Source organism: Pseudophryne corroboree, chromosome 4 (genome assembly GCF_028390025.1).
Source record: "Pseudophryne corroboree isolate aPseCor3 chromosome 4, aPseCor3.hap2, whole genome shotgun sequence".
NCBI classification, from domain to species: Eukaryota; Metazoa; Chordata; class Amphibia; order Anura; family Myobatrachidae; genus Pseudophryne; species Pseudophryne corroboree.
The window spans coordinates 512,121,521-512,149,271 of NC_086447.1; the positions used below are offsets into that span (position 1 = coordinate 512,121,521).

Here is a 27,751-nt window from a genome sequence, read left to right on the forward strand (position 1 = left end):
TGTTCGGGACAATTTATTTTCCATGGTATCTGCCTGTACAGGCACATTTACCTTTCACTATAAATGTTATTTGTTGCCATAGATCTTACATTGCTGTGAAAACAGGAGACAAGGCAGAGGGTATCTGCAATCCTGGAAAATAAGTACAGCTATTTATTTATTTATTCCATTTTTAAAGATTCCATTAAGGGTTCCTGGAGAAATTCCCACATCTGCCGTCTCTCATGGTTGGCTAATAAAAGGCATTACCATTTGGGCTCTGTTACAGGGATGTAGTCAGTATATTGGCTGTCAGGATCGCAGCGTTCACAAGGGGACTCACTGCCTAGCTGCCGGGATGCTGCTGTCGGTATAGTGACAGTCGGCATCCCGTCAGCCGGGATTTCATATGTATTCCCTGTTACATCATGTTATGAGACCTTTCCTGTGGAAATACCTAGTGTCATCAGTAACCAGGGGATGCTGGGTAACAGCAGACCAAATAATCAGCTCAATTAAATCAAAATACAGCATTTTACAATAACAATAGCAAACGTTCATTTTATAAGAAAAAATATTTTTTATATAATAAAAGTGACTTCCATAGGAAATAACACACTGGGATTTAGGGATTGATGTTGTTACAATAGGAATACAGTTGCCATACATAGTATATACATACCAATCAGAAGCTGAGAATAATCTGACTCCAGGCACATAGTTTGACACCAAAAATAACAATGAAACATCGTTAACTGAATCTAATATAGTCTTTGCTAGACATGTTTGTCCTGTGGCCGGATCTATGGAAAGGCCTTTCAATCACATCAGTGCAGTGTGATGTGGATCCAGCACTAGATTAGTTAGATGGTGAATTATGCTGGCAGAAATAAAAAAAAGAAACCGTAGAACTCAAAAACAAACAAATATGTGGGGTAAGGAGGTAGCACAGTTATTCTACAAAGTTGTTTTTTGTTGGGAAATGTAAATGAGGTTTTCACTAACAAATGAAATCACAGAGTGTTATTCAACAGTGCATTTCCAATTGGAGACAAACACTCTTGCTCACAGTGTTTAACAAACAGTATTAACCGCAAAGCTTAGTCACACAAGGATTTGTCAAAGTCATGCTCCTATAAACAGTCCACATCAAAGCTGTGCCACAATAGAAATAGATAGACGTTATCAAATACTCTTAGAAAGTGAAGTACCGGGCAAACCATTCCTGGCGTTGTGGGTCTGGAGATGCCTCCGGTGAAGTATCAGTCTGGGGAGGGCTACATCCCAGAGAGAAAGAGAGACAAATGATAAAGCATACATGTTACATACATAGCACACAACAGCTGTAAGATAGTAGGCAAACGCAATGCAAATCCAAAATCCATATTACTGTAGTTCTTGTCCGTGTGTGACACCTCTGTACATCCACTACATTGTAATGCATCAGCAGCTCAGGCTACCTACCATATGCTGGGAAAAGCAGTTATGCTTTGTAAAATGGCTTATTTATCCCGTACGTCTTTGGTCTGTCTGTAGCCCCTCTTTTAGCTTCCTTTTTAATTAGAACAATAGTTAAATATTATTACCAGGGTCACGTTTCATGTCTACTTCTCCTCTGCTAAGCACAAGACACAATCATTTTCCAGACCAGGGACATTCAATTCACTAATATTACTCAGCTCTGTCATGCATCTGTCATGTATAACACAATTCAAACAACAAATAGAGTAATACACTGTATGGGTCAAATGAAGTCATTTACACGTCCAAATATGTATACTGTAAGATTATGCTTAATAAACAAGGGAAAGGAGCTTTATTTCAGTGCTGAGTTGAAGGTACAATAAACACAAACTATACAATGTGTCATTGTATAAAAGAAGCACACAGGGACAATTCATTAGTGGGATATATTTCTACATGCAGAAGATTTATTCAGGAAATAAACATCTTCATGCTCAAAACATTAATATGCAATCAAATATAACAATGATACACATTTTGGTAAATTCAGTGTATAGTCTTTCCTGATTGTGATCACTAGAGGGCACTCTAGCATTCAGGTTTTGTGTGAGATACACATTCAGCTTATACTCTTTTGCAGTATATGGTAGAAAAGCTGCCATTTTTGGGTTTATAAACACTATTCTTTTAACAACTTTGGTTTTATGTCAGTTCTCTGAAAGTGGTAACTAACACCTACTGTGATAGGTACTTAACATAGAAAGACAATCTGCATATTTTTCGAAAGAAAACACTAAACACCAAATGTATATAATACAGTGCTTAAAATCAGATATGCAATGTTTCAAATAAATGTATACACATTCAAGAACATGCATGGACATGGTGGGCCTGGTGCAGAGTTGAATGAATGCCTGTTTGCACTGTTCATGCTCCAGGAATCAAGTGTAGGCAAGTATGGGCAATACGATACAGGTGCACCTTGAAGATGAAGCGTACAGTTAGGAATGGGTACCGCAAAGATGTATATAACTCTGCATATACACATCTGTTTGCTTGCAAGCAAGCAATACAGGAGAATTTTCTGCTAATTCACTTTCAACTCGGCATAAGGCCCTGTATGTGCAACAGAAGAAAGGAAGCAAAAGATAAACAAAAACAATTGCAGAGCTTTGCAAAAGCTGACATGAGAATTTAGCAAATACATGGGCAATAAGGAGCTGTATAAAGAGGTTGCAGATGCCATAAAAATAATTTGAGGCTTTGTCTATAATTCAGCACTTTCATGACCAGTGGCAAATGGACTGGTGAGGTAGTGCTCACCTCAAAAAGGTCTTGGCCTCTTTGGGTGGTACAGTCTGTAGGAGAGGCTTGCTGCTGTTGAACTCAATATCGTGGATGGGTGAGTTTGGAATGGGATCCAGGCGGGTAGGATGTCCATTTCCCATTCCACTAGTCTCCACAGCACTTAGGTTAGGGGAACTCACAAACCTGTTTGTGCACTTATCATTCTTCTTCTTTTGCTGTTTTGAAAACAACACAAGTGAGGCATACTTCATTTACATTGTCCTTCTAATGCATCATAGTTGTGCATAAGGTGTAATGAGAACACCATACTCAACGAGGACTATTATAATATACATTCTGAAAGGCCTTGATAAAAATCTGCCACCTCTAGTTTAAGGCTATAGGCCAAACCCTGTGTGTAGGCAAAGTAGTTTATGCAGCTATTTAGTGCGAGTGAGCAATTTACTTGACTGTTACAGTATATAACTTTCTGAGATGAAACGTACCTATGCATTCTTGGGTCGCTTCTTTTCTCTCATTACTCTCAGATAATCAGAGAAGAATGGAAATTCACACTGCTGAATCTTATGTGAGTGTGTGCAGACAACCTTTGGTGACACAAGCTAGGATTCCTCTTGAATATGAGGAAACATTAGGTATTGACAAGACACACCTATAGATAACTAAACTGTATGGTGAAAATTTAGATAACAGGGACCCGGCAGGCCCACTTTACAAACATTGGAACAAAAATTCATTAATACATATAGAAATGTAACTAGTGATTTAGGGCTCATAGACCATAGAATATTTAACTACTTAACTAACAATTTTTTAAATTTTCTTTTTAAAAAGCTGCTCAGAAATTTTCGGGTTTCTTTTTATGAGTGAATTAGATGGAGAAACATTAATATTTATGAAAAAAATAGTTTTTAAATAAAATAAAAAACACTGGCAACATCGCTCTGCGCCATCAGAACATCGGGACCATCACAACTTTCATTTTAACAGCTGGGATAGCTGACAGGTACACATGGGGGGGGGGGGGGGGGGGGCGCTAGGGGGAGTTAACCCTATCATACTGTATAATGTCCTTATACTTAATCCATGAAGCAAGCTGCTAATTATAATATTGTGAGGTGCTATAAATTCATTTCTGGCTTGCTGTCTACAGCATAAAATGAAGGGGATTTCTTTATTATGGCCATTTTTAATGATAACTACAGCCTTTGCTGGGCTTATCCAGGTTCAGTGGAAACAGAGGTGACCCAGGAAAAACCTGGAACCAGGGTGTAGTGGAAACGGGGTCTAAGCTGGGTATGTCCCAGTAAAATGGCAGGTAAAAAATTACAGGACAGACCCGGGATTTTGTTGGAAAAGCGCAGTATTACAGGGCATACAGTAACATTAATTATGTCACTACTATCAGAAAATGAACCAGGGCACTATTATGGGGCATAACATTAACAACTGCTGCAGAGAGGCGTCTCTCTAGATGTATTTGGACACGAGCCCCTTTAAAATGTTGCTATGAGGCCCAAAAACGTGTGGCTAGGTCCCTGTTATATATATTGGATCAGCTAGCATTTTAGGTTTAGGGATGTGCATCTATGACTGTATAAATAACTGAATTGCTGTAATGTGGCTAAAACTATTATATAAAGTGGGTATGCAATGGTCATATGTTAGAAAGTTACCATGGATGATATTTTAAAGGAATATTACATTTTTAATAGGAAGCAACTAACTGGAGGTCAGTGCCGTTTCTTGCGGCGGGCGAGCCGTGCAACCGCACGGGGCGCCCGCCGCGGCACTTTGCTGGTCCCTGTTTCCCTGTCCTCCGTCTTCCCGAGTACTCCTGATCGGGGGGCGGAGTTTTGCGGAACGACGCGGCTGCGTCGTGACATCACAACGCAATCGCGTCATTCCGCGAAATTCCGCCCCCCGAGCAGGAGTACTGGGGAAGACGGAGGAGGGCTGGAAGGAGGTGGCGCGAGGAAGCTGGGAGGAGGAGGGGCGCGGAAGGAGAGGCGGCCGACCCGAAGAGCGGGAAGATCCTTCATATGTAAGTTGTGTCTCTCTCTCTTCCTTCCCCCCCACTTGACACTTGCCTGCCGTACTGTGTAAATTGGGGACACTTGCCTGCTGCACTGTGTAAATTGGGGACACTTGCCTGCTGCACTGTGTAAATTGGGGACACTTGCCTGCCGTACTGTGTAAATTGGGGACACTTGCCTGCCGTACTGTGTAAAATCGGGACTCTTGCCTGCCGCACTGTGTAAATTGGGGACACTGGCCTGCCGCACTGTGTAAATTGGGGACACTTGTCTGCCGTACTGTGTAACATGGGGACTCTTGCCTGCCGCAATGTGTAAAATGGGGACTCTTGCCTGCGTAATGTGTAAAATGGGGACACGTGCCTGCCGTAATGTGTAAAATGGGGACACGTGCCTGCTGTAATGTGTAAAATGGGGACTCGTGCCTGCCGCAATGTGTAAAATGGGGACTCTTGCCTGCGTAATGTGTAAAATGGGGACTTTTTCCCCCCCTGTGGTGGCCGTGATGATATCTGATGAGGCCACGCCCATTTTAATGAGACCACACCCATGTTTTTTAAAAATATATATCTAGGGGGGTGGGGCGCATTTTTTTTATGTAAATGGGGGGGGGGTGCATTTTGAAATCTCGCACTGGGAGCCAAATTGGCTAGAAACAGCCCTGCTGGAGGTGAACAGAAGACTCAACCATTATCAGTAGATGCAGTTAAAACTTAATGGAAAAATATTAACGTCTACTAATATTTTCAACATTTTTTCAATCTAACCAGACATTTAGATGCATAAAACAAACAATACATAACCAAAGAGGCAATGTGTGCATAGTAACTGGCTTGTACATGAAAGTGGGCTTTAAAGTATACATTAAATCAGGCTGTTCTCTAGTACAGCGGGATGGGGAAGCCATTTGTACAGCGTATAGGAGAGAGTACTCGGGGGCATTGAGGTCTGATGGTGTATAAGGCTATAGTGTGGCATATAGGCTATATGCTGGCATTATGGGGCTCCATTTTGGTTTTATATAGTTGTACACAGTGATGTACAGTACCTTACTGTGCACATTATACATATATACGTGCATATTTACATTACTGCCATTCTATATACCACGAAAATAGTTTTTTTTATATATAATTATGCATATGCTTAGTATCAGTAGTGTAACCAGAACTTTGTGGGCCCCATATTAACAAAGTGAAGGGGCCCCTGACCCAATGCTACAGATGGAGCCTCGGTCATCTCACCTGACCGAGGCGCAGGCGTGCACTCCCATCGTGACTAGGCGATCCATCCGCCTAGTCACGCCGGGAGTGCACAGAGACGCTCCCACTCAGAGCATCTCGGTCTGGGCGCGCGGATGGAGATGCTCTCCATTCAAGCGAATGGGGTGCGCCTCCGGCCGGGTGTGCGCACCCGTCCAGACGGAGAAGCTCGCAGTGACTAGGTGCGCCCAGGCGGGCGCACCTAGTCACATAAAGAGCCTGAATAATGGAGGCTCCATCTGTACTTGAGAGACACCTCTCCACAGCAGTTTTTAATTTTATGCCCCATAATAGATCCCTAGGCCATTTTCTGAACCATAGTAGTACCCTAGTTAATATTATGCCCCATAGTAATTCCGTAGGAAATGCTATGACCTATAGTAGTTCCCTAGTTTACATGATGTCATATTGTAGGGCTGCTAGAACACATTATGCCACACAGTATCCCAATACACAGGAATAAAATACAGTGTCCCCAGTTCATACTGTGCCACATTAGAGTACCCTCCAGTTCAAAAGATGCCACGTTACAGGGCCTCAATTCATAATATGCCACACTATAGTGCCTCCATTTCATGTTGTGCCACCCACATTACAGTGTCCTAGTTCTTATTATGTAGCATTATAGTGCCCTCCACATTACAATGAGCAGATCATAGTGTGCCACATTACAGTGGCCTCCAGTACAAATTATGCCACATTACCGTGGTTTTACTTACCATTATCACATCCAGTACACACTCCTCTCACTGAAAACATAATGTCACACAATTCAGGCTGGGCAATGGATCAGACCCAATTGCTTAGCAGGCAAATCTGGGAAATTGGCATGCAACGTTATTACCTGGGCCCTGGCTCCCTAAGCCTCTGGACATTATAGCAATGGCACCCCTTCCACCCACTATAGTTATGTCTATGCTTAGCATTCATCTTTTGCTGCAATAAGAACAAATATAGGCTCTAAATATCAAACGCTTGCGCTGTTTCTAACATTCTAGAATAAAGTAGTGTTAACCTTATATACAGCGATGGCTCCTACCTGGGTGGAGGAGGGGGGCTGCTGCTGGCCGCGCTGCCGCGTCCCTGCTGCCTTGTTCCCGCCTCCAGCCACCTGTAGAATGTAGTTGACAGACGCTGGGACCAGCGCATGAGCAGTAGCGGCGATGATATTGCACATGTTCAAAACCCCGGTTTCTATGGACTGTATGGCTGGGGCTCCCCGAAAGGCAGAGAGTGGCTTCCTACAGGAAGCCAGCTCTCTGCTAATCGCAGCCCGGTCTGGCAGTCCCAGAGGGAGGAAACACCTCCCAATGGGATTGCCTGTAGGGTCTTTGACTGACAGGTAGGACTATCAATAGGAAGTCACTGCCAGTTTCAGTGAAGCCAGTACAGACTCAAGGACTGCATCTGACTAACATGAGCTGGGGTTACAGTCCTGCCACTGTTTATATATTATCCCTGCACACTGATCACAGTGTTTCCCACCTTATTAAAGTATGTAGTGGTACACGTCTATGATTTTGATTTGAACTCCTGTCATTGGACATTATGGGCCTGATTATGACTTCAGCATACTGCGCATACACCAAAGAAAGAGATCAGCTTCTGCGCATATGCCAGATCAAAAATCCACATACAACCAGAGGTAGCTAGTGTATATGGCTTGGTCCGCCCATAGACAGACCACACTTTTGTTGAAATGGGTGTTTCTGTCTACTAGACGTGTCAATGGCGGGAGTCAGTCCTGACACAAATGATGACAGATGCCATTGTGGCTTTTGTCATTTGGATTAATCAGTAAGCAGTCTGCCACGGTCATACGGAATAGCGCCCACTGGTGCATCTGACTCAGAATAAGGCCCTGTGGCTGTTTCCTTACTACCGCTCACTTGCTATTTCTAAAGTTGTAATTTGGTGGTAAAGGTGAAATGAACATGCTTACGTGGACATAATAAAGTCGTAACAAAATCATGTATAGTTTAAGTAAAAGAGAGCAATGCCACAAACACTATTCCTTTAAAAAAAAAAAAAGATATTCATAGTTAAAATTGTTGTAAAAATTTGCATTTTTGTAGTAGAACAGTTTCCAATTAGACAAACAATAAAGGGCTCGATTCTGAGCAGCAGACTGACCCCTCAATGGGCCTGATTCAGATCTCGGAGCAATTGGTGGCCGGTACTTTGCGCATGTGCCTGACCTGTATCATGGGATGCAGTACGGCAGCAGAGGTCAAGTGACTGACAGTCTGTAGCTGTTTGGGGGCAGTGAAGGGGCGGCGACGGCAACTGTTTCACAAAATGGAGATATGTCACCTACATTTTGTAGGAGTGCCAAGGCCAGGATCTCTGTCTTCCAATGGAGATTTCCTGGCCTCTTGGAAGGTGCTGTGGTGGCCAGCTTGCATGACCTCATGGATCACACAGGTGATCCAATGCTGTGTCCTAAGATGCAGCACGATCACTAATGCATACAGAAGGCATCTACTTATACCAGATGCCTTCTGCTGCAATATTATATCTGTGCATTGCTCCCTCCAACCACATCTGAATCAGGCCAAATGTTAGCAACTGTGCATGTATCAGAGCCTGCATATGCAATGTTAGCAACTGTGCATGTATCCGAGCCTGAGTATGCAATGTTAGCAACTGTGCATGTATCAGAGCCTGCATATGCAATGTTAGCAACTGTGCATGTATCCGAGCCTGAGTATGCAATGTTAGCAACTGTGCATGTATCAGAGCCTGAGTATGCAATGTTAGCAACTGTGCATGTATCAGAGCCTGAGTATGCAATGTCGCACGGAGCTGCTCCAAGAAACAAAATGGCGCCGGACTGCTTGCCAGCACAGCCAGGCTGTGCAGGCAGGGGATGTCCTCAGATCAATGTGTTTGCAATTAAATTGCGAACGCATCTCTGGGTGGCGCAATACACATGCTGGGCGGACTTGCCCTGTGCTGGGCAGCCCCCAGCATGTAAGTAGATGGATGCAGATCTTGCTGCGGAAGCAAGATCTGCATCCATCTCTGAATAACCCATTTGAGCAATATCTATGCCATATCTCCACTTGCAGCTTAGTGGGTGTAACGGGTTGGGATCGGGTGACCTGGCGGTTGGGATCCCGGTGGTCAGCATAGGTTGTGTGCCATGAGCATGATCTGGGCATGTAGATAGAATTGTAAGTTGTTCAGACAGGTGACTGAGTATAGATTGAGGGTTTGCACCAGGGATAGTTCAGGTTATAAACAAAAATGACCAAAAAACATTTTGGTACAGTATGTAAGTAATATTTAAGTAAAGTAGTTTTACACAAAAAGGCATTTCTTTATATAAATGTATTTTTAGACAATATTTTCTCTATAAGCCATTTATCTTATTGTTACCGTTATAGAATTTCACATCCGTGACTCCCAAAATCTATACACACGCAGATAGCGAGCAGCCCTTGATTTACACACTGATGTCACTGTTTTTACATTTTTTAAAAACATTTAGCTCCGCTGCTGCTGTGCAGGGCCAGGACAGGGAGTGATGACCAGGATAGAGTGCTGGTAAATAACATTTCCATCCTGTAACCCAAGTCTGCCACTAGGCAGCAGGTGCCTCTTTTATTCACAGTAAACTGAGCGGGGGGTGTCTTACCTGTTGCATGGAGACTGCTTTAATTTCTACTTTCAGCAGGCACACAAGTGCATCACAATCAGAGCCGGATTAAGGGGGGAGCGCTGGGGACACGTTACCCCGGGTCCCCCCATGTCTGGCGTCCTGCACTGCAGCGCTTCTGTGAGGAGAAGGCAGGTCCTGGGTAATAGACTACTGAACACACTCCGTCGTACTCGTTGATTGATTAGCCGCCGCCAGGACAGAGCAATCAGCGGAATCCCTCGGGTACCTGGCCACTCCCAGACTCCTGTGTGCACATGGGGGGTCATTCCCAGTTGATCGCACGCTGCAACTTTTTGCTACCCGTGCGAGCAGATAGACACCGCCTATGGGGGAGGGTTTTTTGCATAGCAAGGGTGCGATCGCTTGTGCAGCCGAGCTATGCGAAAACATTTTGTGCAGTTTCTGAGTAGCTTCTGACTTACTCACCCACTGCGAACACTTCAGCCTGTCAGGTCCCGGAAATTGATGTCAGACACCCGCCCTGCAAACACCTTCAAAACGCCTGCGTTCGCCTCACCACTCCCCGAAAACGGTCAGTTGACACCCAGATCCGCCTTCTGCCTGTCAATCTTCTAACGTTCGCTGCTACGAACACTTCTGTCGTTGCTCTGGTCGCTGCTTGTTCAGACCCGTTCGCATGGCTACAAAAAAAGCAACGTGCGAACGGGTCGGAATGACCCCCTAGGTCCGATCAGGTCTGCATCTGGTTTGCACTGCAACAGCCGGCAGTGTAACCATCGCTGCTGCAATACACAGAGAGGAGGCTGATCCACAGTGAGCTTACTGGTCCCAGCACTAGCTTCAGTTGACCCTGATCGGCCCCTCTGGGTGATCCATCACCTTGCACCACAGTTGATGATGGTGTGTCCACCGCTGTAGCTTATCATGTATTATCACAGTCAGTCTGCCAGCAACAGAAGTCTATTCTAAAGCACAGTGATATATATATATATATATATATATATATATATATAACAGTCCATCATAAAATCCAGAAGGGTTCTCTAGGTGGAGAGACCAGCACGACCATGTAACATCCAATTCGATTTTAAGATCATCAATAATAATAAAAAACGCCATCTCAAAGGCAATGGAGTTTGTATATTACATATAACAATGCTTTCAGGCATTAATTGGCAGCTTGGGGCATAATTACCCTCACCCAAGCTGCTAATTGATGCCTGAAAAAGATGGCGTTTTTTAATTATTATTGATGATCTTAAAAATTGAATTGGATGTTACATGGTCGTGCTGGTCTCTCCACCTATAGTGTCCTTGCGGATCTTATGATGTACTGTTTTTGCTATTCTATATACTGTAACAGACCTTGCACCCACATTATATGGAAAGTGTGTGCGGTTTACTATTTGATATATTTTCTATATGTACGTACGCACACACATATATATATATATATATATATAAATATATATTACACATACATACACGTACACATTTTATTTCAGTCCTTAAGGGCCCCCTTGTCTTCAGTGCCTCAGGCCCCCTGGAGCTTTAAGCCGGCTCTGATCACATTTACCAAGAGATGTTTAGTTTGGATGGGTTTAGGTTATCTTATAGCTGTGTGCAGCAGCCAGGCAGCAGCGCACCGTTGGGAGTTCAGGCGCAGCACAGCAAGAGCCAGGCTCCACTCATTCCCTGTGCTTTTCCTCCATGCAAGTAGGGGTAGAGATGGACATTGGAATGTGATGGTTTGAAACCATCAATGTTTTCGTTGAGGGGGCAGTGAGGAGGCAATTAGGAGCCACTGCTGCGGCCACTTCCCTGATGGATGGCTGCCAATACCGCATAATACATGCCGCTGACGCTGTCTGGATCCCCATGGCTGCCCCACTAGGTACTATGGGCCTAATTCAGACCTGGTTGCACGCAGTCTATTCTTTGGACTGCTGCGACCAGGTAATCGCCGCATACAGGGGAGGGGGTTAGAGCTGTGCAGGGGTGCGATCGGCTGTGCAGAGAGCTGCACAAGCAAAAAGTTTGTGCAGTCTCTACACAGCCCAAGACTTACGTCAGGATCCCTCCCAGCAAACGGCCGGACACGCCTGCGTTTTCTTCGTCACTCCCAGAAAACGTTGAGTTGACATCCCCGGCCGGCCTCTTCCTGTCAATCTTCTTGCATTCGCCGCTGTGAATGCTTTCTTCATTCTTCTTGTCAATGCCCGGCGACGGCCATCGCAGGGCAACAACGTGCCTGCGCATTGCGGCCCGCACGCATGTGCTGTTCAGACCCGATTGCACGGCTGCAAAAAACTGCAGCGTGTGATCGGGTCTGAATGACCCCCCTATGTAGACAGCCACCACCTGGACCCCCATGCCAGGAGCACTAATTAAGCAGGCTGCATGAAACACGGGTTGGGTTTGAATTGGCATCCCAATGATGAGAAGTCTGACAGGGGAAGGTAAGTATACTTACCTCCTTCCAATGGCCCCCTAACTCTTATCCTCCCTTATAGCAGCCTAAACCTATTCCCCCCCCACCCGCAGACCAACCCCTAACCCTCCCCTCTTGGTGCCTAAACCTAACACCCCCTTCCCGCAGCCTAAACCTAATACGCAGCAATCCTCCCCGCAGCCTAACCCTCCCTGAGGGTGCCTAAACCTAACCTACCCTACCCACAACCTAACCTTAATACTCCTCCCGCAACCTATACCCAATTCCCACATCCCCCGGTTTACCTCTCAGAGGGGCAGGCACACGCTCGATGAGGATCCCGGTGCCGGGCTTGTAAGCCAAGGAGTGTTGGGATTCCCGGCGTTGGGATTTCGACTGCTGGGATCCCGAACGCCGGGATTCTGACTGGATCCCGGGAAACACTAGAAGTGAGTGTCAGAGCACATCTGAAGTGGACTATAGGGAACACTGGAACTGGGTGCCAGTAGTACTGCTGATGCAGACTGCAGGAATATATCAAGACATGGGGTATATGTATTATGGTTTGTTATGTGTGAAAATAGTAACTGCGGCAGTTACAGTTTGACTGAAAGTATTATTGCTTCTTTTTGCACTAAATGCCGGGTGCTCATAGCGCCCTTCTCTTTATCGGCGCCACTGTTATGCCGATGGCGGCGATGTGACCAAGTCAATATATAAAAGGTCCCATTGCCTGCCTGGCTCATATTTCACCTTTAACGATAGTGCCAGGTCTGACTGGTGCTGCTGCTTTACCCAGTCTGGCCCGGCATGGGGGTCGCTGGGAGAGGTCTGTCCCCTCCACGTGTCCACTGGTCCTCCTTAGAGATGCAAATGCAGGAGGAGGTGCATACCACCTCCTTCCTGCATTTGCAATCGCATCTGAGATGAACATTGTGACCATTAGTGTTGTTCATCTGCGATGGCAGGCTGAGTAAGCCTAAGCTTACTCAGGCTTGCCATCACAGGTGGCCTTGCGAGTCCAAGAAAACTGCGTCCATAACACAGTCCTTGGCCAAACCACTCCCAGAAAATGGGGGTGACATGCCCCCGTTTCCGTCAGCGCCCACCCCCCCCACCCCCGTCCCTCCTTCCAAAAACCTATGCCTGTCAATCAGGAAGAGGCATTTCCATACCTGCGATCACATCGCAAGCTTTGTTCTGCACATGCGCAGAAAGTGTCTGGCGTATGTGCAGTTTCCCCACCATTGAGAAACTGCACAGAGGATCGCTTATGCGATCCTTAGTGAATCGCCCCCCAGAATACAGTAAAGCAATACATAACCAGGAGCCAGTAATAATCCTCTGAGAGAGTAGTTGTACAGGCAGTGTGCTGCCAGCACTTCCTTCTTTAAATAGGGTACCCTAGGATCTGATAAGCTGGACAGGATGTGTGACTGGAGTTCCTGGGAGCTGATCATATGACATAGCTCAAAATGGTAGTGTCCATGGTTCAGATTTGCGGGAACTGAATTACAGATAATTGCCTAAATATTTTGGGGATGCTGCAGGCGGTCCGCAGGGATATAGATGGACGCAAAGTAACACAGCCCGACCAGGTAATGGGGTCCCGGACTCTGGCATGTGACAGAAAGTTTGTCTGTCTCCAAATTGGAGTAAGTGGAGTGGGGCAGGGTGTGGTGCTAACATGAGTTGCTAATTTAAAACAAACAAATGACTGGTAGGATTGGAATAGGCTGAGGCTGGTGTAAGGTGTTTGGCAGCCAAGGTAGGAAACAGATTTATTGGTCTATTGATAATGTTTCCTCTATATCTTTCCACTTTTGATTAAGGTGGTGGAGGTGGTGGTGGTGGTGGTGGTGGTGGTGGTGGCGGTGGTGGTGGTGGGGGGTGCTTGAAAAACATGAATAAACTTTTTAGTGAGAAGGATTTCTAGATATGAGGAGTCACCACTGAAAATGAAACTTTAGGTCAACTGGAGGAGGAAGGTTAAGGCTAACCACTTCCAATTTGAAATTGATAATTTTCAGTCTTACCATACAATTGAATTGCTCACGCTTCCCAAATAAGTTATGGAGGGAGGTTTAAGGTGACAATAGATTTAAGAGTACATCATCAGCAAACAATTACATTTGTTACTGGGTGTCATGAATAGGGATCTTATATCTGAATACTGTCTAACCTTAGTTGCCAGAGGTTCTATACAAAGAGCATAGTTAAAAGAGACAGCTCTGCCGAGTTTCAGCAATAAAGCAAAATACTGACGCATACTGGGGGTCATTCTGAGTTGATCGCAAGCTGAAAATGTTCGCTGCGATTAAGTTAAAAAAAACGGCACTTCTGCGCATGCGTATGCGGCGCAGTGCGCACGCGTGACGTACTTTAACAATGGCCGATGTATTTTTACACAAGGTCTAGCGAAGCTTTTCAGTCGCAATGTCCGCCGCAGAGTGATTGACATGAAGTGGGCGTTTCTGGGTGTCAACTGACCATTTTCAGGGAGTGTTCAAAAAAACACAGGCGTGGCAGGAAAAACGCAGACGTGGCTGGCCGAACGCAGGGCGTGTTTTGACGTCAAATCTGGGACTAAACAGTCTGAAGTGATCGCAAGCGCTGAGTAGGTCTGGAACTACTCTAAAACTGCACAATTTTTTTTTGTAGCCGCTCTGCGATCTTTTCGTTCGCACTTCTGCTAAGCTAAAATACACTCCCAGAGGGCGGCGGCTTAGCGTTTGCACGACTGCTAAAAACTGATAGCGAGCGATCAACCCGGAATGACCCCCACTGTACAAACCATTCATTGAAACTGTGCACAATGGATTGTCCTGGATATATTTAAACTGTACATTAAGTAGTGACTCAATGAACTACATATAGCACAACTGAAGGAATTGGTAGAAAATAAATACATACAGTAAATAATGAGAAGGTACAGTATGCCAGGAACAGTGTGGGGAAATGTTATGAATGTCATTTTATTTTATATACTGTATTATAAACTATATAAAAGACACTAGATATGGGACATGTCATATTTTTCCTCATTTCATACCTTTACTAGAGGATTGATAACGCCAACATTTGGACTTGCATTAAATACTTTGTTGAAGTTGGTTTCTCGATTCACTAATTCCAGTTGGTAGAACTTTTTGTCTTCCTGTAAAAAAACAAACGTGTCACTCTGACTGTGCTTCTTTCCCGCAGCTTTGCATGCCCAGATAATTGCTTTTAAACACTTCACCTATTAATATTTCAAGCATAAATTGTTCATTTGTAAATGCCGTTTTTGTTTAATAATTTATTGAAACAGCTATAATTCATGAAGTTTGGGGTATTTAAAGATCACTGCATTTTTAATGACAAGGGCTCTCAGATGTAAACACTTTCAATTTGTTTTGTTAAAGAAAGAAATAGCAAAATGTCTCACAATCAATTTTTTGATAAGTTGGTCACGTTCTGCAACCATGTCCTTTAACTCAGAGATGACCTGCAGGTCCTCTGGCCTTGATTCTCTGTTCTGATATTTTTCCTCCATTTCTGTTAACCTTGAATGTATAATAAGAACATGGTTACACACCATTCAATGTGATATGAACTAAAGAGAAAATGTATTCAGCACAGACAGATATTATTCCAGGATATGCATACTGCAGCACTTCTCAGAGAAAGACAGTGAAGGAAAAGGATGAAGAAGAGATTATTTCACCAGTTTCAGTTATTATATTTTATTTGCTACCTGCTACTTGCAAAAATTTTGGTTTTCATAATCAATTGGGGAAATTCAGTTAGCCACGGTAATTCCTGCGGGATAACTGATCCCCTGGGGATATTCAATTAGCCATGACCTCAGCCTGTCGGCTGCAGTTAATGGGTATTTCTTTTTGGGTCTGAGCAGACCTGAAAAAGAAATCCATTAACACACCCATTAACAAACAGGTCTAGCAATTTATCCCAGATTCTTTGTGTTAACACCCAACAACAAGGCCATTTATCCCGCTCTAATTGAATAGCGCCAGGCGTAAAAACCTGAGGCACCACCTTTCTTAGCGCTCTGTAAATTACCAGGTCTGACTGAAATTCCCCCCAATGTCTACAAAAATACTACAATATTCTTCTAGAAATCCATTTTGCATATGTATAATGGAATGACACAACACAAGGAGGTTAAAATGAAGCTCCATTTAAAGTTGTTAGAGCTACTTTTGTATCTTTTCTAACACCAACCACATCCATTAGCAGTACCAAAGGATCCTTATGTGGTATCCCCCAGAACTTACAGGACTCATGCTCCCTTCAACTGACATGTACATTGCCTTATTGTACCAGGTGCTCCATGTAGGACCCTATGAGAACCTGTGTAGACCAGACTTTTTGCCAAAAAGGACAGCTGTATACTCTGGGCTGCCATATAAACAGACATAACCTGCAGCTTTACCCTTTCCCCCCTTTTTCTTGGAGCCTAGCAACAGTGGATGGTGTGATGGAGGACACTGCCCACACCTCTCATCTGATTGGCCAATCCCTAGAGAGAACCCAGAGGAAGGGTGGAGTGATGGAGAGATTGGTGTGAGGACTGAGGAGTGCTGTAAGCTGGGACAGAAGAGAGGACAGCAGACCAAGCAGTGGGATCCTGAGTGAGAATGGCAGTGAGTTGCAGAGGCTGAGTTCCTGTGTGTCAGTTCCAGAGTATCCTGTTAGCCCTAGTATCATTGTGCAAGTCCCAGCAGCAACAGCAAGGGACTCCTCTGGAGGAGAGAGGGAGTGAGATCAGTGAGGTTTCATCAGTAACAGCTCACTGCCCATATAAGAACAGAGGAAGTAGCAGCTACAGAGAATGCCCTATCCATGCAGAGACAGTGCTGTGAATACAGAAGCCAGAGACAGCACTGAGAGGTAACTCCATCCTCAGGGAGGATTCTGTACAAGTAAACAGGGTCCCTGCTCACACACTGTCTACAAACATTGCAGCTGGCACTACGCTAGGAGTATAGAACACTTTTGTCTGTGGCACAGCATAACTTGTTGCCAGCAATAGCACAAACTGCATCCTCTTACATTAAATGCCCTAAGTCTTACTAGAAAAGACAGCACACACAGTGCTAGTGCCACCGATGCTTATCTGCCGGGCCTTACAGACCAGTGACATTGTACGTCAGATGAACTGTGACAGCCAGGTTACAGTGCAAAGGAGGCCTGAACAGAACTACACAGAGTGAATGGGAAAGGCAGTGGATCAGTTTTCCCTCAGTGTTGCCACAGAGAGGACAGGCCTTTATTTACACTACAGGGACATGTCTAAGAAAGACTAAATATATATATGCATATATATCCACTTGTGGACACATTCTAAAGGGGGCTACAGACCTGTGCACAGGCGGAAGAACATAAGTTGTACTAATACTTCTGAATACATGGGATACTCAGTAAGGGTAATCAGATAATTGTAACTGGTAACAAACTGTTTTTCTTATGCATGCATATTTTGATGGTAACAGCTTGAATATTTGAGTTAAGGTTTGAATAGTATAATAAGTCAATATAACCAATTCAGGTAAACATGTATAACTGCTGAGAAGGACGGTGATGGGATATGCAACACCTGAATAATTAAACAGTCTATGACAGTGTTGGCATAATCTACGGTGTGAAGACCAACTGTTTATTATCTGTACTTGATGATTTACTGTAACGTAGTACTATTGTTCAAGTTGTTTGATTTTCCTACTGCCTTTAATAAACCGAAGTTGAGTTGACTGCTCCCTGAACAACCCGCTTGTGCAGACGTATATCCCTTACCTCTCCGAAGTATCGTGAACGAACTTCCATCTTAAGTTGGTATCCCGGTACACAGATAGTGTAAAGCGGACATAATCACCAGGTAAAAGATCATCTACTCACCCAATAACATTGTCCTTTATTTGCCCGGGTATCACATTTGGCGTCAACGAACAGGATCCGAGTGCAATCAGGAGAAACCTCACTAATTGAAAGATGGAACAACAACAGGCTGCAGGAGGAGGAGCACCACCGGTAGCACAGAACCAGGAACAAGAACAACAGGCAACCCCGGCAACGACACCGAATGCTCCAATAACCTTACCCTACTACTTTGGGGCGCCGTGGCTTCCAACCTATAGCGGAGATGCCAACAAGCCACAGTGTACCACATTTACAGAATTCAAAAATAAACTCAAATCTATGTTCCGGTTGTATACCTTGAACGAACAGCAGAAAGTCGAGATTCTGGTAGGTCAACTCACAGGGTCAGCTCTAAGAGAAGTCATATCCTGGCCCACTGAAAACAAGAAAGAGGTAGACCAGATCTTAAAGAGATTGTCCACTACTTTTGAGACAAAAACCCTCCCCGAGTTAAAAATGAAGCTGTATGCGCGCAAACAGCAACCGGGCGAGACCCTCCGAGACTACGCCCTGAGTTTACAAGAAACACTAAGAGCGATCCGAGCAGTTGACAAAGATGAAGTCAGAAATGCAGACGAAGCGCTAACGATTCAGTTTATTGAAGGAGCCTCAAGGGAGAGTGTCAAAACCCAACTACGACTACTCAAAATGCAAATGCCGGGGAAAACCTTCCTAGACTTCAAGGAAGCCGCCATCACAATAACTGGCAACCAATCAGGAAGAGAAGAAGAGTACCCAGAACTGGTGGACTTCAGAGAATCCTCAGAGCTGATGGGAGCTACTGCTTCCAGTCCCGAAAGACCAAAACGAGTCAGAGATCCAGTGGTGCAGAGTAGTCAGCACCCCTCAGGAGATCAGATACAAACCCTACGCAAGCAGATGGAAGAGTTAACGGTAGGGATGGCAGAGATCCAGAGAGAAATGCGACTCCTAGCGAGACCACCGACACCCAATTCTGGAGAACCTAGATGGAGGTCCGAGCGACAGAGGTCGGCCAGAAGACGCTGGGAACCACCTCGAGAGTACGGGCGGCGGCCTTCAGACCAGTTCGACAGCCAGGGTCGTCCCGTATGTCATCAATGCCAGGCAATAGGGCATATTGAGAGGAACTGCGACCAGATCAAACATTTAAACTCCAATGCCCCGAGGACGGAGACCGAGCCTCGGGGGACACAATAAGGTTAAAACCAACCTCTGAAGAAGGATGGCCACACTATGGCAGGCAATGCCATATAAATGCAGATGAGTTAACCGACATATTAAATACCGACACTCCTGTCCACACAAGGAAAATTTCAGGAAAGGTCATCTGGTTTCATGTGCGACGTGGGTATGGATTCATCAATCGTGATGACACCAAGCAAGATACATTCATTCATTATACGGCCATACAGAGGAACAACCCCAGAAAATACTATCGCAGCCTGGGAGAGGGAGAGATGGTGGAATTTGACATAATCAGAGGAGAGAAAGGTCTACGGGCAATCAACGTCACGGGTCCAGGTGGTGCTCCAGTAAAGGGCAGCAGGTATGCAGCAGATCGCAGGCCTTATTGGTGCCATCCACACCGTGGAGGTCATCCACGTCACTACCGATGCCATGAAGATGGAATGTATTCCACAGAAAACGTGACAGAAAGTATAAACCAGAGGCCATCTGTATGCAGTCAACAGGATCCTAATGCCGAATCGCAGAGTGCATTATTGGGAAGAACAGCTAACCTTGTGAAACCAAGTGGATATACGCAACAGAACCTGCAAGAAACTGTTCGGTCGTTTCAGTGTGGACCTACGATGATGGAAGACACCAATTCCAATATGGCCTACCTCAATCCGGCTCATTCAAACGCTACTGATCAGGACCGGGAAGCAGAAGTAGTGACCCACAAGGCCACAGAGGAAGACTTAGAATCCTCTAAACCCAATGCATCAGATTCAGTTATGCTCATCCCTAAACCTCACCATCCTGCAAAAACCCAGGGGGAAGCTAAAGAGGCCGTGAAATGGCTCTTTCCAGCGTTGCATCGTCCTGACTATGAGTACACCTCAATAGGTGGTGAAGAATTTATCTCACTGTTGCAGCAGGCATCGAGAAAGCCAGGGAAGAGGCGCACAGGGGTTCTTGCCCATTAGTTATAGACCCTTCTCATGTCTGATCTGTATTGATTATACTAATGTGATTTTCAAACTTGTTTGCTCTTAAGTTACTAAATGCATTGAGGTTTAAAACATAATTGTTTCAGTACCTGCAACCTAATGTATTTCATGTCAGTAAATTGTCAATGTTGTGAAAAAAATTGACTTTATGACTATGTGGAGAGACGAATGCGTGAGGACACGCATCATTCAAGCGGGGTTGAGTGTGGTATCCCCCAGAACTTACAGGACTCATGCTCCCTTCAACTGACATGTACATTGCCTTATTGTACCAGGTGCTCCATGTAGGACCCTATGAGAACCTGTGTAGCCCAGACTTTTTGCCAAAAAGGACAGCTGTATACTCTGGGCTGCCATATAAACAGACATAACCTGCAGCTTTACCCTTTCCCCCCTTTTTCTTGGAGCCTAGCAACAGTGGATGGTGTGATGGAGGACACTGCCCACACCTCTCATCTGATTGGCCAATCCCTAGAGAGAACCCAGAGGAAGGGTGGAGTGATGGAGAGATTGGTGTGAGGACTGAGGAGTGCTGTAAGCTGGGACAGAAGAGAGGACAGCAGACCAAGCAGTGGGATCCTGAGTGAGAATGGCAGTGAGTTGCAGAGGCTGAGTTCCTGTGTGTCAGTTCCAGAGTATCCTGTTAGCCCTAGTATCATTGTGCAAGTCCCAGCAGCAACAGCAAGGGACTCCTCTGGAGGAGAGAGGGAGTGAGAGCAGTGAGGTTTCATCAGTAACAGCTCACTGCCCATATAAGAACAGAGGAAGTAGCAGCTACAGAGAATGCCCTATCCATGCAGAGACAGTGCTGTGAATACAGAAGCCAGAGACAGCACTGAGAGGTAACTCCATCCTCAGGGAGGATTCTGTACAAGTAAACAGGGTCCCTGCTCACACACTGTCTACAAACATTGCAGCTGGCACTACGCTAGGAGTATAGAACACTTTTGTCTGTGGCACAGCATAACTTGTTGCCAGCAATAGCACAAACTGCATCCTCTTACATTAAATGCCCTAAGTCTTACTAGAAAAGACAGCACACACAGTGCTAGTGCCACCGATGCTTATCTGCCGGGCCTTACAGACCAGTGACATTGTACGTCAGATGAACTGTGACAGCCAGGTTACAGTGCAAAGGAGGCCTGAACAGAACTACACAGAGTGAATGGGAAAGGCAGTGGATCAGTTTTCCCTCAGTGTTGCCACAGAGAGGACAGGCCTTTATTTACACTACAGGGACATGTCTAAGAAAGACTAAATATATATATGCATATATATCCACTTGTGGACACATTCTAAAGGGGGCTACAGACCTGTGCACAGGCGGAAGAACATAAGTTGTACTAATACTTCTGAATACATGGGATACTCAGTAAGGGTAATCAGATAATTGTAACTGGTAACAAACTGTTTTTCTTATGCATGCATATTTTGATGGTAACAGCTTGAATATTTGAGTTAAGGTTTGAATAGTATAATAAGTCAATATAACCAATTCAGGTAAACATGTATAACTGCTGAGAAGGACGGTGATGGGATATGCAACACCTGAATAATTAAACAGTCTATGACAGTGTTGGCATAATCTACGGTGTGAAGACCAACTGTTTATTATCTGTACTTGATGATTTACTGTAACGTAGTACTATTGTTCAAGTTGTTTGATTTTCCTACTGCCTTTAATAAACCGAAGTTGAGTTGACTGCTCCCTGAACAACCCGCTTGTGCAGACGTATATCCCTTACCTCTCCGAAGTATCGTGAACGAACTTCCATCTTAAGTTGGTATCCCGGTACACAGATAGTGTAAAGCGGACATAATCACCAGGTAAAAGATCATCTACTCACCCAATAACATTGTCCTTTATTTGCCCGGGTATCACACTTACACTGGCTACACTTGTTACTACACCATGCTACGATCCTAATGCCCTTGTTCTGTAGTCACTGCACTATGCTAAGAAGGGCGTAAGTTCATTCCAGTCGCCCGGAGGCAAGTTGGGGTTTTAGTGCCCCCATCCCCCCTTAAAAAAAGGGAAAACAAATAAGAATTTACTTACCGATAATTCTATTTCTCGTAGTCCGTAGTGGATGCTGGGGACTCCGTCAGGACCATGGGGAATAGCGGGCTCCGCAGGAGACAGGGCACATCTAAAAAGCTTTTTAGGTCACATGGTGTGTACTGGCTCCTCCCCCCATGACCCTCCTCCAAGCCTCAGTTAGGTACTGTGCCCGGACGAGCGTACACAATAAGGAAGGATCTTGAATCCCGGGTAAGACTCATACCAGCCACACCAATCACACCGTACAACTTGTGATCTGAACCCAGTTAACAGTATGATAACAAAACGAAGTAGCCTCCGAAAAGATGGCTCACAACAATAGTAATAACCCGATTTTTGTAACAATAACTATGTACAAGCATTGCAGACAATCCGCACTTGGGATGGGCGCCCAGCATCCACTACGGACTACGAGAAATAGAATTATCGGTAAGTAAATTCTTATTTTCTCTAACGTCCTAGTGGATGCTGGGGACTCCGTCAGGACCATGGGGATTATACCAAAGCTCCCAAACGGGCGGGAGAGTGCGGATGACTCTGCAGCACCGAATGAGAGAACTCCAGGTCCTCCTTAGCCAGAGTATCAAAATTTGTAAAATTTTACAAACGTGTTCTCCCCTGACCACGTAGCTGCTCGGCAAAGTTGTAATGCCGAGACTCCTCGGGCAGCCGCCCAGGATGAGCCCACCTTCCTTGTGGAATGGGCATCTACATATTTCGTCTGTGGCAGGCCTGCCACAGAATGTGCAAGCTGAATTGTACTACAAATCCAGCGTGCAATAGACTGCTTAGAAGCATGAGCACCCAGCTTGTTGGGTGTATACAGTATAAACAGCAAGTCAGACTTTCTGACTCCAGCCGTCCTAACTATATATATATATATATATATATATATATTTTTAGGGCCCTGACCACGTCTAGTAACTTGGAGTCCTCCAAGTCCCTAGTAGCCGCAGGCACCACAAGAGGTTGTTTCAGGTGAAAACGCTGACACCCCTTCATGAAGAAACTGGAGACGAGTCCCAGTTCTGTCCTGTTCAAATGGAAAATTTTTAATATGGGCTTTTGTAAGACAAAGCCGCCCATTCTGACAATCGCCTGGCCGAGGCCAGGGCTAACAACATGGTCACTTCCCATGTGAGATATTTGTCAACAGCATGGTCACTTTCCATGTGAGATATTTCAAATCCACAGATTTGAGCGGTTCAAACCAATATGATTTTAAGAAATCCCAACACTATGTTGAGATCTCACGGTGCCCCTAGGGGCACAAAAAAGCTGTATATGCAATACATCCTTTACAATCTGGACTTCAGGAACTGAAGTCAATTCTTTCTGGAAGAAAATCTACAGGGCCGAAATTTAAATGTTAATGAACCCCAATTTGAGGTCCAAAACACTCCTGTTTTCAGGAAGTGTAGAAATCGACCTAGTTGAATTTCCGTCGTGGAGCCTTCCTGGCCTCACCCACGCAACATATTTTCACCACATGTGGTGATGACGTTGTGCGGTCACCTCCTTCCTGGCTTTGACCAGGGTAGGTATGACCTCTTATGGAATGCCTTTTCCCCTCAGGATCCGGCATTCAACCGCCATGCCGTCAAACGCAGCCGCGGTAAGTCTTGGAATAGACATGGTACTTGCTGAATCAAGTCCCTTCTTAGCTCCCCAGGCCCTTAGTCCTCTGTGAGCATTTCTTGAAGTTCCGGGTACCAAGTCCCTCTTGGCCAATCCGGAGCCACTAGTATAGTTCATACTCCTCTATGTCTTATAATTCTCAATACCCTGGTTATGAGAAACAGAGGAGGGAACACATACACAGACTGGTACACCCACGGTGTTACCAGAACATCCACAGCTATCGCCTGAAGGTCTCATGACCTGGCGGAATACCTGTCCCGTTTTTGTTCGGGCGGGACGCCATCATGTCCACCTTTGGTCTTTGCCAACGGTCCACAATCATGTTGAAAAACTTCCCTATGAAGTTTCCACTCTCCCGGGTGGAGGTCATGCCTGCTGAGGAAGTCTGCTTCCCAGTCGTCCACTCCCGGAAAGAACACTGCTGACAGTGCTATCACATGATTTTCCGCCTAGCGAAAAATCCTTGCAGTTTTCACTGCCCTCCTGCTTCTTGTGCCGCCCTTCTGTTTACGTGGGCGACTGCCGTGATGTTATCCCACTGGATCAATACCGGCTGACCTTGAAGCAGAGGTCTAGCTAAGTTTAGAGCATTATAAATTTGCTCTAAGCTTATTTATGCGGAGAGAATTCTCCAGACTTAATCACACTTCCCTGGAAATTTTTTCCCTGTGTGACTGTTCCCCAGCCTCTCAGGCTGGCCTCCGTGGTCACCGGCATCCAATCCTGAATGCCGAATCTGCGGCCCTCTAGAAGATGAGCACTCTGTAATCACCACAGGAGAGACACCCTTTTCCTTGGATATAGGGTTATCCGCTGATGCATCTGAGGATGCGATCCGGACCATTTGTCCAGCAGATCCCACTGAAGAGTTCTTGCGGGAAATCTGCCGAATGGAATTGCTTCGTAATAAGCCACCATTTTTACCAGGACTCTTGTGCAATGATGCACTGACACTTTTCCTGGTTTTAGGAGGATCCCGATTAGCTCGGATAACTCCCTGGTTTTCTCCACTGGGAGAAACACGTTTTTCTGGACTGTGTCCAGAATCTTCCCTAGGAACAGTAGACGTGTCGTCGGAAAAAGCTGCGATTTTGGAATATTTAGAATCCACTCGTGCTGTCGTAGAACTACTTAAGATAGTGCTACTCCGACCTCCAACTGTTCTCTGGACCTTGCCCTTATCAGGAAAGCGTCCATTTTTCTTTTAAGAAAAATCCTCATTCCGGCCATTACCTTGGTAAAGACCCGGGGCGCCGTGGACAATCCAAACGGCAGCGTCTGAACTGATAGTGACAGTTCTGTACCAGGAACCTGAAGTACCCTTGGTGAGAAGGGCAAATTTGGACCTGTAGGTAAACGTCCCTGATATCCAGTGACATCATATCGTCCACTTCTTCCTGGTTCGCTATCACTGCTCCGAGTGACTCCATCTTGATTTGAACGCTTGTATGTAAGTGTTCAAATATTTCAGATCTCACCGAGCCGGTTGGCTTCAGTACCACAATATAGTGTGGAATACTACCCCCTTCCTTGTTGTAAGAAGGGTACTTTGATTATCACCTGCTGGGAATACAGCCTGTGAATTGTGTGAGGGGGAGACGTCTCGAATTTCCAATGTACACCTGGGATATTACATGTAGGATCCCGGAGTTCCCTTGCGAGTGTTGCTGAAACTCTTGAGATGACCCCCTACCGCACCTGAGTCCGCTTGTACGGCCCCAGCGTTATGCTGCGGACTTGGCAGAAGCCGTGAGGAGCTTCTGTTCCTGGGAATGAGCTGCTTGCTGCAGTCTTCTTCCCTTTCCTCTCCCCCTGGGCAGATATGACTGGCCTTCGCCCGCCTGCCCGTATGGGGACGAAAGGACTGAGACTGAAAAGACTGTGTCCTTTTCTGCCAATATGTGACTCGGGGTAACAAAAGGTGGATTTTTCAGCTGTTGCCATGGCCACCAGGTCCAATGGACCGCCCCTTTATACGGCAATACTTCCATATGCCGTCTGGAATCTGCCTCACCTGACCACTGTCGTGTCTTCGTCTGGCAGATATGTACATCACATTTACTCTTGATGCCAGAATGCAAATATGCCTCTGCGCATCACACATATATAGAAATGCATCCTTAAAATGCTCTATAGACAATAAAATCCTGTCCCTGTCAAGGGTATCAAAATTTTCAGTCAGGAAATCCGACCAAGCCCCCTCAGCGCTGCACATCCAGGCTGAGGCGATTGCTGGTCGTAGTATAACACCAGTATGTGTGTATATACTGTTATGATATTTTCCAGCTTCCTATCAGCTGGCTCCTTGAGGGCGGCCGTATCTGGAAACGGTAACGCCATGTTTTTTTATAAGCGTGTGAGCGCCTTGTCCACCCTAAGGTGTGTTTTCCAACTCGCCCTTACTACTGGCGGGAAAAAGGGTATACCGCCCATAACTTTCTGTCGGAGGAACCCCACGTATCATCACACACTTCATTTAATTTATCTGATTCAGGCAAAACTACAAGTAGTTTATTCCCACCCTACAAAATACCCTTATTTGTGGTACTTGTGGTATCAGAAATACGTAACACCTCCTTCATTGCCCTTAACATGTAACTTGTGGCCCTAAAGGAAAAATACGTTTGTTTCTTCACCGTCGACACTGGGGTCAGTGTCCGTGTCAGTGTCTGTCGACCGACTGAGGTAAATGGGCGTTTTTACAAGCCCCTGACGGTGTCTGAGACGCCTGGACCGATACTAATTTGTCCGCCGGCTGTCTCATGTCGTCAACCGGCTTGCAGCGTGTTGACATTATCACGTAATTCCATAAGTAAGCCATCCATTCTGGTGTCGACTCCCTAGAGAGTGACATCACCATTACAGGCAATTTTCTCCGTCTCCTCACCAACATTTTCCTCATACATGTCGACACACACGTACCGACCTACAGCACACACATACAGGGAATGCTCTGATAGAGGACAGGACCCACTAGCCCTTTGGGGAGACAGAGGGAGAGTTTGCCAGCACACACCAAAAGCGCCATAATGTATATAACAACCCTAGAAGGTGTTGTTTCTATATATGGGCTCTTAATATATAATTATATCGCCAATTTATGCCCCCCTTCTCTTTAACCCTGTTTCTGTAGTGCAGGGGAGAGTGGGAGCCTTCCTCACCAGCGGAGCTGGTCAGGAAAATGGCGCTGAGTGCTGAGGAGAATAAGCTCCGCCCCTTTCACGGCGGGCTTTTCTCCCGGTTATTAGGAAAACTGGCCTGGGTTAAATACATACATATAGCCTTAATGGCTATATGTGATGTATTTATTTGCCAAATAGGTATTTATATTGCTGCCCAGGGCGCCCCCAGCAGCGCCCTGCACCCTCCGTGACCGTGTCAGTGAGCCGTGTAGCAACAATGGCGCACAGCTGCAGTGCTGTGCGCTACCTCTCTGAAGACTGTGAAGTCTTCTGCCGCCTGTTTCCGGACCTCCGTTCCGCCGTCTTTCTTCAGCGTCTGTAAGGGGGATCGGCGGCGCGGCTCCGGGACGAACCCCAGGCTGACCTGTGTTCCGACTCCCTCTGGAGCTCAGTGTCCAGTAGCCTAAAACTTCAATCCTCCTGCACGCAGGTGAGTTGCAAGTCTCTCCCCTAAGTCCCTCGTTGCAGTGATCCTGTCGCCAGCAGGAATCACTGATTAGAAACCTAAAAAAAAACTTTACTAAACAGCTCCTTAAGAGAGCCATCCAGTTTGCACCCTTCTCGGACGGGCACAAAAACCTAACTGAGGCTTGGAGGAGGGTCATGGGGGGAGGAGCCAGTACACACCATGTGACCTAAAAAGCTTTTTAGATGTGCCCTGTCTCCTGCGGAGCCCGCTATTCCCC

At 45.6% G+C, this 27,751-nt stretch overlaps 1 protein-coding gene across 4 annotated transcripts in view; it reads right to left on the reverse strand.

Moving 5' to 3' along the window:
- Positions 1 to 539: 539 nt before the first annotated feature.
- FAM184A (family with sequence similarity 184 member A) overlaps positions 540 to 27,751 on the reverse strand; it is a 500,388-nt gene continuing 473,176 nt past the window's right edge. For 3 of the 4 annotated variants that reach the window (XM_063917229.1, XM_063917230.1, XM_063917228.1), the window contains 4 exons: positions 15,533 to 15,650; positions 15,158 to 15,262; positions 2,767 to 2,966; positions 540 to 1,256 (listed from right to left, as the gene is read on the reverse strand). In XM_063917229.1, the coding sequence (XP_063773299.1) occupies positions 1,175 to 1,256; positions 2,767 to 2,966; positions 15,158 to 15,262; positions 15,533 to 15,650 (505 nt within the window). In that variant the 3' untranslated portion in view covers positions 540 to 1,174. The remainder of the gene's footprint in view (positions 1,257 to 2,766; positions 2,967 to 15,157; positions 15,263 to 15,532; positions 15,651 to 27,751) is intronic. The other variant, XM_063917231.1, reaches the window with a different exon arrangement.